The sequence below is a fragment of the Helianthus annuus genome, chromosome 8 (genome assembly GCF_002127325.2).
Source record: "Helianthus annuus cultivar XRQ/B chromosome 8, HanXRQr2.0-SUNRISE, whole genome shotgun sequence".
NCBI lineage: Eukaryota > Viridiplantae > Streptophyta > Magnoliopsida > Asterales > Asteraceae > Helianthus > Helianthus annuus.
Genome location: NC_035440.2, coordinates 3,479,422 through 3,493,504, shown reverse-complemented (window position 1 = coordinate 3,493,504; position 14,083 = coordinate 3,479,422). Strand labels below are relative to the sequence as shown.

General features: G+C 33.5%; 1 protein-coding gene across 1 annotated transcript; it reads right to left on the bottom strand.

Moving 5' to 3' along the window:
• Nucleotides 1-889: 889 nt before the first annotated feature.
• LOC110869427 (sphingosine-1-phosphate lyase-like) lies at nucleotides 890-1,726 on the bottom strand. Its single transcript, XM_022118681.2, has 5 exons — nucleotides 1,591-1,726; nucleotides 1,449-1,499; nucleotides 1,260-1,351; nucleotides 1,022-1,148; nucleotides 890-976 (listed from the first exon to the last, which is right to left on the bottom strand). Exons 1-5 carry the CDS (start codon nucleotides 1,591-1,593, stop codon nucleotides 890-892), a joined length of 360 nt encoding a protein of 119 aa, XP_021974373.1. The 5' UTR covers nucleotides 1,594-1,726.
• Between the last annotated feature and the right edge of the window lie 12,357 nt (nucleotides 1,727-14,083).

The window sequence follows — 14,083 nt, the reverse complement described above, 5'->3', positions numbered from 1 at the left end:
AAAAGGACCAGTAACTTAGAACTGACATACACGTCTTCTTCCAGAATACTTGAAGGTTATTCTGATGCAAGCTGGATTGATCGCACCAATGATTCAAAATCTACAAGTGGGTGGATTTACACTCTAGCAGGAGGAGCAATTTCTTGGGCGAGCAAGAAACAGACGTGTATTGCCCACTCAACTATGGAAGCTGAGTTCATAGCGTTAGCTGCGGCTGGTAAGGAAGCGGGGTGGATTAGAGATCTACTTACTGACATCCGTCTGTGGGATGTTCCAATACCGTCTATTCCCATGTATTGTGATAGTGAGGCCACACTATCTAAAGTATACAACGCAGTGTATAATGGGAGGTCAAGACACATAGGTCTTCGGCACAATTGTGTGAGACAACTGCTTGAAAGTGGTACCATCAAGGTTATTTATGTCAAGACAAGTAAGAACTTGGCAGATCCGTTTACTAAACCTCTGACGAGGGATTTGGTTGTGAATACCGCGAGAGACATGGGTCTAAAACCACAATAGAATCGTTAGTGATGGAAACCCAACTTGAACTTAGTGCTCCTATTTCTCAAGTTTAAAGGTTAAAAACGAAGTCACTTAACGATAGAAGGTACTATCAAATTTGATAGATCCATGTGAGGTATGATAGTCTGTCGTTGCAGAGAACAAGGGTGAGCTTATGCTCTTAACAAAGTTTTGGAGGCATCCAAGCAACGTGGATGATGTAAAACTTCGCCTATATGATCTAGGGGTGGTGCCGCCTCGAGTGAAGATTAGTGGTTTATCTTCTAAAGGGTCATGAAAAGGATTTATAGCGCACGGCCATATTCGCGCTCAGTGAGAATGCAAAGTCGGCTGGTGATGTGTGGGGGTAAACCGAAGGGGGCTATCAGGTTAATGGTTTAATTCCATAGGACACAATCAAATCCGTCTCTTCTTGTTTATCAACATAAAATGGGTTTAATCTTCGTGAGACCTAGTGACGTCATATAATTACAGTGACTTAATAGATACTAGTTACCTTCCGAATATGATGATTTCTATATAAAACTATACTAGTCCCTTTAGGTGCCAACCCATACTTATGAACATCTGCTGATATAGAGGTCACTCCTTGAACTGTAAAATCAAATGGTGGAATTGGGTACCTGCAAAATAATAAATTAAATCATATAATTTATTATACTTTGGCATTAGTGCATATTGGTAATATAATATAAGCAACAATAGTAATGAACAAAACGCTATGATAATCACACCCGAGTTTGCATGCAAAAGGCAACACAAAACCACCAAGACAAAGGTCTACATGCAGACAAATCATGTAACTAACTGCTAATTCACCGAGCTCCTGCAAGATATAAGTATATAACCCACAAATCATCACCAGTAAACAAACTCTTTAACAAGTTAGAGACTTATAAACTTTGCTAGATCATACACCTTACCTCTATTGGGTCAATGATTCCATGTGGAAAACCAGGAGCCGATCCAACAATTTGCGATTAAAATGTTGAGTTGTTATGATTTAGGCACATTAAATAAGACTGAAAAGATGACAATCAGTGTACCAGTTCAACAACCACGTACCATTATGGTGTTTTTGTTGATATATTTCTTGATAGCTTTAACATCTGCTTGAAATTCCTTATTCACAGGAACACGCCGCAATTTGATTTTGAAATATTGACAAGCTTTATCATAAACTGAGTGTGCAGATTCAGGTATTATCCTGCACTCAGAAAGAGAGAAAAAAAAACTTAAGATTAGAGGTGGAAAGTTCAACTGAATTATATGAAAAAGAGTCAATTATTTACTGATAAGCGATATCGGGTCAAACAGGTTTAACAGGTCAGAAGTCTCTACGTGTATCAAAATGCTTACAGTGTCCCGAATTATATACTTTAATCCTTTTCAACACATCAATTACTTAAAAAAGTCTATAAGATTTGCAAAAGTGTGTTGGTCGGTTGACCCGCATGTTAAATTTTCCATTTTAAGCTGGGTCACTTTTGACTGGTTAACCAACCCAACCATGTGAATTAAGATCATATGTAATGCATTAGTTATTTACAAAACATAAAAAATGAACAAAAATGGTTGATAAGTCGACGGTTGGCCCAACCCCACCTGAACCGTTTCACCAGCAAATTAAAACCACCAATTTAACCCGAAGCCATTTTGACCCGTTACCCAACCCACCCACTTTGACCTAAAATGTTTCAGTTAAAAGAAATTATCTGACTATTTTAATAATATGATTTTATCGTATCTAATTCATCAAATTCAATTATTCACAATAAACAAAGATCAAGTTCTATACAATCAACTAAAACAAATATATTAAAAATAGCCTGTTTATAACCATGTGTGTGAGTGTTTTACTTTTAAGTTAGAAGGGTTAAAGAGAATGACTTACAAACCCATAAGTGCTCTGATTTTGATGATCATTTACACAAAGATATTTGCTTTAGGGAACGAATCAGCATACCAGAACTGCAAAAATATAGTGCTTTTACAAGGTGGCTATACTACCCGAAATGGAGATCAAGCACTTTATTTTCAGAACAAAAAATGGTGTAACCGTTCTAATGGTACTCACAGCCTCACCAGCAAGAATGTTAGCTTTAAGACAAGCTTTGCTCAAGTCACCACCATACCCATTCATGAACATTTTATAATAAAAGAAAACATGGTCATAAAACAGAAAAATGTTGTATGAGAATGTATAATAACTAATAAAAAAGTGAAGAAACTTCGCTTGTGTGACCTCTGATGATCAAAGGGTACTTGGCCAGGACAATGAATGTAAACCTCCAGTTTAATAGTCTAATATGAAGCCAATAATTCAAGGAAGTGCCACAAGCAAAACCACATAACAAATTAACAATAACCGAAAAAAACTATAAAGAATACCATCCGGTTCTGATGTATATTTCCAACTAGTGGTCTATGCTTGATACATGAACAAAATTAAATTCTATACTCAATTCTATAGTAACCACAATATCGCGAACCAAATTTATGATGTATGTAAGTGTGGGCAATAAACCTGACAACAAAGAAGATGACTCACAAAAGAGGAGTCAACCTACCGAGATCCGCTAAAACGACCTGCAAAAACCAAGAAGAGACAGAGGTTAGACCTGCAAGTTAGGGTTTCCATCAATTTGAATTCGCTAATGCCTAATAGGATTAATAATCGATTGATTGTAACAGCCCGAAAACGGGTTTGGCAATCAAACCCTGTTAATACTAAGAGACGGGTAAAATACCGTTAGTGGTAAAATTAACCCGGCGAATATTAGGAGTTAAATAAATAAACTTGATATTAATTAAAAAGGAGGATAAATACTTTGATAAAGCAAAGTATATAAAAGGCCCGAGATTTAACGGGACTTAAAATAAAACGGGTTGTGAACAAGATAAAGTAACTAGGAAATAAATAACCTAGTACAAGTCTTGTAATTAAGTGAAAGAACAAAATACTCAAATTAGAACCAATTGATAGTTGAGGGGCTGAAAGTGTTTAAATTAAAATTAATATTAATGAAATAAGAAAATTAAAACCAAAAAAAAAAACATTTTGGGCGTGGGTAAAGATCGAACCAGGCAGGGAGTGGCGACCAGGGTTCTTCACACCCAAGAACTCCACAATCAAAAATTGAAGTTTAAAATCAAGTCCCAAGCGAAAATCGAACATAGATTAGTGATCCCCATCACAAGGAGATCATAAGGTATGTAAAATTTGACAAGAATTCTCCACTTGAAATTCTCATGAATTTAGAAAATTAGAAATCGGTTGATGCATGTTTGTTTTATGGATAGAAATAGAATGATATAGTGTCTAGGAGTAAACCCTAGACAACGATATATAAAATCATGGCTAAATTCTGAAAATTACATGAACACATTGAAGGTGATTCATGGGTTTTGTGAGAAAATGATGAACACTAGGATGTAGAATGCTAATCTAGTGTAAATTGATGCATAGAAACTGATTTCTGAAAATATGATGTGTAGTTCATGAACACTAGACATAGAGGTTTGATTTGTGATGTAAATCTTGGTAAAAATAACTAGTTATAAACTAGTTAGTAAATATGTAAAATTATGCCCCCTAGGTGTTTGTTAAAATGCCTAAACGAAGCTAAAATGTTTAAATTCCACGTGAAGTGTGCATTTGAGTATGTCGATAGATCAATTGACTTTTAGGAAGTCAAAATAACCAATGATTTAATCGAGTGATAAAGTCGACATAAGACCCGTTAGATGGAGTAGTCATAATTTATAATGACTAATCTAACTATCTTATGAATTATGATGATAGTTTGACGCTTAACGAGCTAGGTGGAAGCTTGATGAGTGAGCGGGTCAAACGAATCAAGTGAAAAGGAAGGCGTATTCGGGATGCGAGGTAAGTTAAAACTTACACCTTTTATTTAATATCTAATGGTTTTATAGATTTTGAATAATCAAAAGTCACATTTGACTTATGATGTTTCGACCCGACGTGCGAGGTTTGGAACAAAAGACAATAATGATAAACCATGTTGAATTATTAAAAAGAGCTAATAAGGACATTTAGTCATTTAATGACTAATAAATAACGAGAGTTTTGAATGATTTACCTTATAAGGCAAATCAATACATTTAATAAGGGTAAAACGGCAATGTGGTCACTCGTTGACGATAACCGTTAGTTTTGAAGGACACTTTATGGCGTAAGATATAAATGGGTCAAAATAATCAAGAAATAGATTTATAAGTAAATTGACCGTACGGTGTAAACCGGTACAAGTCATGTAGACGAGATGATAATAAATCCATCTCGTAAAAGTAAACGGTCATATAGACCAAACGGGTCAAAAGGTGAAAATATCACCCTTTGACAATATCGGCTAATGTTTTGTCGAGTTGCATGATTACAGGAATAAATATCGATTGAATGTTGACATCGCTATTACTTAGCGTCACTAAGGCAAGGTATCGTAACGGGTCAATACATTGATCCGAGCCAGGTTTGTGTAATGATTAGATGAATACTTAGAATAAGTATAGAAGTTGAAAGATGTAATAAATTAGTCAAATGGCCCTAATTGGGTCTTTGCCGTAAAATAATAATCCGAGAGGTAAAACTCGGAGCATATTGATATCCCCATTAAATTCAACACACATATAGTTGTAGTGGAAGATTACTTGATAAGAAATGTAGGAATAAGATGCTAGAAAAGAATGAAAGCGATTTCAAGCTTTAAAGTGCTTAAATACCCTTAACGGGTCAAAATAAGCATACGAACGAAAACGGGTTTAAATTGTGTAATAAACCTGTGATTAGAACCTAAATTGGTAGATAACAATAATTTGAAGAAGTGTATGTGATATAGGAATCAAATAAACATGTTGGTGTGGTAAAATCATGAACGGGTCAATAATTGGTGAAAAGGGTAGTATGCTGAAGACTTAAAAGTCTGAGATTTGTTAATCCGGATGTCGGATTTTAACTCCATAAGATGGAGAATTAAATTACGGACGTGTAGGAAAAAGAATTGAGTAAAACGGATCAATAACGAAGAAGTTATAGCCGTTTCCGTGAAATCGGGTTGAGCTGGGTATGTACAGCAACCGATTAAGCATCAGTCTGTGAAAAAGGGGGCCTAGCGTCACGCGACGCCCCTTGGCGTCACGCGACGCCCCCTGTTCCGGAAATAAATTTGTTTTGTTGTTGTTTGACCCATGTAACTTGTTTATATTTATTATTTAACTATCAAAACTAACTTTTAAGTTGGTTTTGATCATAGGTGATTGCCAAGAGTGCCCGGATGAAGATCAAGCTCGATAAGGAACCGAATACGATAACATACAAGCTTCCGCGCGACGTTTCGTCGTATCTTTTAAACGACGAATTCAATTACATTAAGTTGTATTGTTTTGAAATGTTGTAAACATGTTGGAATGTTGGTATGAAAAGTTTTTATAAAGTCACATTTTAGCATTAAAATGTGTATATATTTAATAAAATCTTGATATATAAGACGGGCGTTACATTGATCAGTAAATCGAATTGAACCGCTAATGAGATTACCTGGAAGCTAGGGTTCCAGAGAAAAAACGAGGAACAATGAAAGACGAGTGAATGGGAAAAGTAATGAAAGTTAATTAGACTTTTATGAGAAGAGGGAAAACGAGTCGGCTTGAAATTTAGGATAGGAGGGAAACCAAAAGTAGGAGGGAAATTAATGTTTTTCTTAAAAATTTTACTTTTACGAGAAGTTGAAAATTTGAAGTTATTAAATTCTAATTTTGTGGCATATAAGTTATACGTCATTAAAAGAGTGGGTAAATCTAATATAGGGGTGCAAACAAGAGGAGCTCAGTCAGAGCTCAATTAGGTTTGAGCTCCACTCATTTAATTTATGAAAGCTATAGCTTAGCTCGTTTCGAGTTTTATTTTTAAAGCTCGAGCTCAACTATATATTAAGTAGCTTTCAAGCATAAGAACGGCTTGGGCTTATCTCGTTTATTATTTATTAGTTAATTTATATTAATAATCTATACTATATATAATATATATTAATTAAAAAACATATATATAATAAGCTCGTTCAGGCTCTAGCTCGGGCTCATTTACAAACAAGCTTATTTTTAGGCACGGGCTCATTACGAGTTTTTTTAACTGATCTCAAATAGTTTGCATGTAGCTTGGCTCGTTTACACCCTTAAGCTAATATGACACATGTAAAACGCCCTAAAAAACAAAATTGGTAGCATAAAAACTAAATGCCACTAAAAATGTGTGTTAAGCAACTATGGCATACACAAAGTGCCATTAAAAACCTAAATTAGTGGCACAAAAACTAAATGCCACTAAATGTGTGCTAAGCAACTATAACATACACAAAGTGCCACTAAAAACCTAAATTTAGTGGCAGAAAAACTAAATGCCATTAAAAATGTGTGCCACTAAATGGCTTTTTTTTTTGTAGTGCTTGAGCTTTAGATAGAGCTTGGAGCCCTCATAAGTTATTTTATATGTATCCAATATCTATATATATTGTACATTTCTAAATACGTGTATGTATTTGTTTTTCCACATCACCTTATAAAAAAGATTTAAATATGTATTTTATATGCATTCAATATCTACACATATTATACATTTCTAAATATGTGTAGATATTTGTTTTGCCACATCATCAAAAAAATGTATATTTACTTATTTTATATATATCTAATATCTATACATATTGTACATTTATACATGTGTAGGCATTTAATTTGCCACATCATTTAAAAAAATACATATTACCTTAGTTTATCTACATATTTTTTTTTAAAAAAAATTATGTGTTGGTAACCATAATCATTTACCTACACATATATTAGTTTTTTACATATGTGTAGATAATTTACCTACACATGACGAAAATTTGCCACATGTGTAGGTAATTTAATATTTAATCGATTGCCAATTTTGGGGGGAAATTTTCCCACCAACACCAACTGTGGCTAAAATCCATTACCAACACATATTAAGTGTTAATTATTATGAAAATATATTATCAACCATTACCCACACATATACAAACATGTGTAGGTAAATACCCACACATTTACATGTGTGGGTAAACACCCTAATTTCTTGTAGTGTCTGCTGTTTGTTTGTTTCATCTAAGCACTCCTCGGCTAATAAAAACCGCGAAAGGTATACTCATATAATGTTTTCTTGACTTGCAAGTTACACAGATCTTTATAGGGTGTAAAAGAACCGAGCTGAGTTCTGCTCGTTTAACTTATGAGAGCTTGAGCTCAAGCTCAAGCGCGGCTCTTGAGTAGTTTAAGTGCGTATCTTACATATTTTGTGTGGTTTTATATGATATATGTTTAGAAATGTTTTATTGCGAGAATTTATATGTTTGCAGGTTAAGCACGTAAAATGGGTGAAGTTACGGAGTTTAAAGAGAAAGAGACATGCGAGATGGATGAGTGAGGTAACTGGCAATGTTCGGGACGTGTTTCGAATTTGAGATGAGACTTACAGGTGGGTCTTGAAATTTAGGATTGAGAAAGGGTGCAAAGTGCAACCTACAATGTGAACACACTAAATTCCATTCACTTTTTGGGAGTCATTCATGTGATGGAGAGAGAGATATTAATTAATTAATTAATGGGTAAAGGATCAAATAAAAATAATATCAACGCACAAAATGTACGCATTAAGGTAAAAAACAAAAAAGTGGCGGTGTCATTTTGGTAATTATCAGGAACTTCAAAATTACTGGGGAAAAAACAAAAAGTGTCTTGTAGAGTAATTTTGAGCATCTGTAGAGTAATTTTGGGAAATGTAGGGTAACTATCAAATTACTCTAGTAGAGTAATTTTGAGTTCTGTAGAGTAATTTTGGAAAATGTCTTGCAGAGTAATTTTGTTAGCATTTAGTTATGTGGTTTAGCTTTATGGTTTAGTTTTTAGCTTTTAGTTGGGGGGGGTGTGGTTTAGGTTTTTTTTTTATTGGGGGGGGGGGATGGTTTAGGTTTTTGGGGGTGGGGGGTGGTTTAGGCTTCTGGGGGGTGGGGGGTGGTTTAGGTTTTTTTTTTTTTTTTTTTTTTTTTTTTTTTTTTTTTTTGGGGGGGGGGTTAGTGTAATTTTGATAATTACTCTACAATTTTGATAATTACCCTACACGACCAAAATTACTCTACATGAACATTTACAATGGTTTAGATTTTTTTTTTTTAGGGGGGGGGGGGTTTAGGTTTTTGGGGAGTGGTTTAGGTTTTTTTTTTTTTTTTTTTTTTTTTTTTGGGGGGGGGTTAGTGTAATTTTGATAATTACCCTACAATTTTGATAATTACCCTACACGACCAAAATTACTCTACATGAACATTTACAAAATTACTCTACAGAAGCTCAAAATTACTCTACTAGAGTAATTTTGAAGTTGCTGATAATTACCAAAATGACACCGCCACTTTTTTTACTTTTCTTTCAATCCGTACGTTTATTTTATTTTCACGGGAACTTAACTCTTAATTAATGATCACGTGTCCTCAAAGAACATCTTAAGGTGAAAAGTTCAATTCTTGGAAGGTCTATGTATAGCTGGTTAATAAGAGTTGATTAGGACTAGAAGCGATTAATATCTTTAAAAAGACTCCTAAATTCTTGGTAGAAAATAGGGATAAGCATTTGGTACTGGGTACCGGTTATATTCGGTACAAGTACCCATTATTTTCATTTTCCGGTACCGATACCCGTTTTCCTCATTTTTCGGTACCGGTACTTTCGATACCGATTTGATACCATGCTCATCCCTAATGCAAAATTAGTTTCGGTCTTTATTTGTTCGGAGCCGTTGGCATGATCCATGAGTGTTTAGTCCCCCAAAATTTTCTGGTACATGATTACCTTCAGTATATTATTTAAATTTTTTTGTTGGAGAAATTAGAATGTAATGGTTGTTTCAAGAGGTGTGTGTTCACTTTTAGATCAAATAATTTTGGTAGTTCTCTCTAAATATCAAACCTAAGGGGGGGAGGGGGTGGTTCTATCACTCACAAGCACCCAATCAAGTTCCGCCATGTCATCAACCATTTTTCCATCACTCACAACCTTTTTTTGGTAGCAATGGTCATCACTCACCACCGCACCCAATAATTTCTCCCCAACCAACAATTACCCTCACAAAAAAACCATCATGGGCCGTGAAGAAAATAACGAAATCTGATTTCATGGTGATATAACGCGTGGACTTTTGGAGCGGCGGTGGGTATAACACGTGGACTTTTGTGTATAACGGTGCTATCACGCACCGCCCCTTGTCGCCTAATACAACTCAGATTGAAAAATAGAACCTAGTATGTGTGTGTTGTGTAATTCGTATGAACCAGAATAGGGTGTAACCAAAAATGGAGTTAGAATTGGGGGATGAAGAGATCAATTGCTAGAAACTGCCTCTAGATAGTTTTTATTATATAAAACTAGGTTACAATCCCGTGTATTACACGGGTTTATAAATGTAATGTTATATAATTAATAATATTTTTTTTTAAAATATGCATTGCATGATAAAATAAACCTGTATATTATACTAGTATAATATAATATAATGTAATTTGTCAACATATAGTAGTCAAGATATGTATTTAAAAAATGTAATATTGAAGTGACAGTTATAAATTTCGTTAAGTTAATTTTTAAATCATTATTTATTTAATCGGATATTAACATTGATTTTTTTAGTGCCACCTATTTTTTTTATTTAACATGTTGTATTTTTACTATCCAACCACATTAAATCTTTGAAAATTTTTAGAAACACTCATTAAAACAACTATATCATTATTTTTTGTTTTTCTTTTAATATTTAAAGAAACATAACTTTTTGAACTTGGTGAATCTTTTATAAGTAAAACATATAAGTGTATTTAAAAATATTACAATTAAACTCATTTCTTTAATGATATAACAACTATCTTTAATTAAAAAATAAGTATTCATAATTTAATAGGAGATAAAAGCGTAAAACCAAAAAGTAGATGTCTGTTGACACGTTCCCAAGTTGTTTTCTTTTAATGCCTTAAAAAGTGCATTAATCTTCCGTTTCGACCTCAGCCAGAGGCTCTTCCCCATGGACCCTCCAGTAGCTGTCGCCCCTTGGACCCTACTACCCGGGGGTGCTGCCCCTAAACCCTCGTTGTTGCCCCCTTGGAACACTTAGAATTATAACAACTCATACACGCGTGCACTCGTGCACCACCTAACTTGTTTGATGTGTATTAAATGAGTAAATTACTTTTTGAGTCCCTATGTTTTAGTGGTTTTAACCACTTGAGTCCAAAAACAAAAGTACAAGTGTAAAAAATTGGACTCAAAACATTATAAAATGAGCGGCTAGGGACTCAGTGTGTTAAACTTTTTTATTTTGGATTCAAGTAGTTAAAACCACTAAAATACAGTGACTCAAAAAGTAATTTATCCATATTAAATTCACTTTAGTCACCAAATCAATCCCAATTACACTAAAATATCCGACATTATTATCTTCATCTGTCTAGAAAAAGAATTATGTAGGATCGGTTTTCAACTTCCGAACGATTGTGTATGACAAGTGTGACGTGCGGAATCCATACACGTGCGTGGACCGAACACGAGAACCGTACTAAATCTGTGATTCGATTGATAGATCTGAAAAGTACAAAGAAACTTGAATAACCTTGCTACTTTCTCTCTCTAGCTCATATGCTCCAAATATAGCAAATGACAAAAGTTCTAAATCTAAGGCATAAGCCTCCTATTTATAGGCCAAGGCTTTAATGAGACATCTCATTAATTACAATATTGCCACCTTGCCTTTTCTCTACTTATTACAATATAAAATCTTCTTATCTTCTGATTTCTGCTACGAGCTGGATTGACGAAGACGATAGACATTACTACACTAACAAATTACGTGTAAGAAAATTAGAAAGATGCAAAGTTGTAAAAAGGTCATCACGTCTTTTTCTTTACTTCTAAGTAATAATTGGAATATTATATTTGAACAATATGTGTGTTGTACAAAAGAAAAAAGAAAAAAAAAGAAAAAGAAAAAATAATTGAAATATTAGATTTGAACAATTTACGTGAATTGTACAAAAGAAAAAAGAAAAAAAAGCAAAAGAAAAAAATAATTGGAATATTAAATTTGAACAATTTACGTGTATTGTACAAAAGAAAAAAGAAAAAAAGCAAAAGAAAAAATAATTGGAATATTCAAAAGAAAAAAGAAAAAGGAAAAAAAAGCAAAAGAAAAAAAAATAATTGGAATAATATATTTGAACAATTTACGTGTATTGTACAAAAGAAAAAATGCAAAAGGAAAAAAATGATAAAGAAACAAAGGGATGCTACTTCGAATTTCTTTTGAATTTTAGTAGAGTGAGTTAAGAAGGATTGCATATTCATACGTGTCAAATATATGACTTGCCTTAGTTATATATAGTTGCATCTTTATATCTTTATTCAAATGCTAAATGCCTAAATCAACTAAAAATTTTTAACAAGAAAATAGTTTTAATGGAAAAAAAAATTAGTTGCTAGGTTTGTTAAGTTGTGAAGTATGACTTTTGTCTTAGGAATGTGATAGCGGCCACATTACGGAATACCGAGATTGTAGTACCTTGTTTAGGTCCCACTCCCAACCGAGCGGGCGGAAACTAGGACGAGAAGAGAAAAAAATAGAATGATACGATTTGGCTTGGATGGATTTTAGGCCTGATTTTACAAGTCGGTCTATAAGCAACTTGAAAAAACAAGTAACTTGACAAATTAGCAACAATACAGGATTAATCTTCCCTACACAATGCTATATATAATGTAAACTAATCACACATTAATACAAAAATAATGAAATCTTTAATACGGTCTTGGATGTAAATCCATATTCCTTGAAACACATAAATTCTTGTATTAATTTCTTTTCTTGCAAGATTAGTTAGTGTTCATCTTATTTTGGTATCACTTACACTAAACGTCTGTTTAGTAAAAGAGAACAGGTTTTAAATTTTTTAAAAGAAAAAACTTTAAGGGTATATAAAATAAAAAATAAAAAAATAAAAATTAAGAAAACATAAAACAAATGCCATATAATCACACCTTCTTTTCTTTTTTCCTTTTGTGAATAGATATATTCTGATATGAATAATTCATGACGTCAAACATATTTTCCTTTCCCTTTAAAAAATAACATGCTTAAACATCTTCATAGGATTTTTAAAAGAAAAAAACTTTAAGGGTATAATAAAATAAAAAATAAAAAATAAGAAAACATAAAACAAATGCCATATAATCACACCTTCTTTTCTTTTTCCTTTTGTGAATAGATATGTTCTGATGTGAATAATTCATGACTTCAAACATATTCTCCTTTTCCTTTAAAAAATACCATGCTTAAACATCTTCATAGGAGTATTCATGACTTCAAATATATTTTCCCTTCCCTTTAAAAAATACCATGCATAAACATCTTCATAGGAATTTCAGTTAGTTGAAATTTACACTTTCCTAAATTTTAAATTCTTCCACAGCTCAGAAGCCATAGTCAGCTGAGATTTAAACCGCCATCCCAGTTTGTAAAAATTAACTTCTAGAAATAACACACCAAGATACTCATAGACTTAATGCACTTTGATAAAAATTCATAAACTAGATAACAACTAATTAATGCACTATGGTAAAAATTCATAAACTAGATAACAACTAATTAATGAAATTGACAATGGCGCTTTTATGATTTATCGAAAAAAGTTGATAATTTCACGATATTTTTAACTACTGCCTGCTTATAATATTCTAAAACATCATTTAATATGCAAATGTTACTACCAATGATCTCTAGATCAAGTGGTGGAGGGTTTGCATTTCTCTTGAGAGATGCAGGTTCGACTCCCACTTGGTGCAGAGTGAGGCACTGGTGGGCAATGATAGGAGACCCAGGGAAACCTGGGTTGGATCCTTGAGCCAAACGGGTTTTACCGGTAATTTCACTGTCGTGCCTACGGGCGGGTGGGTTACCGGGTTTTCCCCGGAATTGGTGGTGGACTCGGGTTACTCTCGGAGTACTCCGTTTGTCCAGTGGGTGCCCCGAGAGTGCTCGGGATTGAGTTTGTTGGCCGTTTAAAAAAAAATATGCTAATGTTATTATAAGGGTAAATTCCACTTTTCGTCCTTTATGTTTGTAGCAGGTTGCAACGAATGACCTTTAACTTCAACAATTACAGTCACAATCGTTTATTTAGAAAACTCATTACACCTTTGCAACCCGCTACAAACATAACGGACGAAAAGTGTAATTTACCTTTATTATAATCAGGAATAATAACATTAACAGATCACAATTTCATGAATACCATCCAACATGTTTTTTTAAAATACAAGACTTGATAATGAAGATAATTTAATTTGCAAAATGTGTTTTAATCTGCAATCATATAAATATATATATATACTTTTAGTACGTGATGGGTAACATAAACTTGGTAATGAAGTTAAGTATGTATATGTATGCCTATAAATGCTAGTTCATCCTTTTCGTAACTCACCC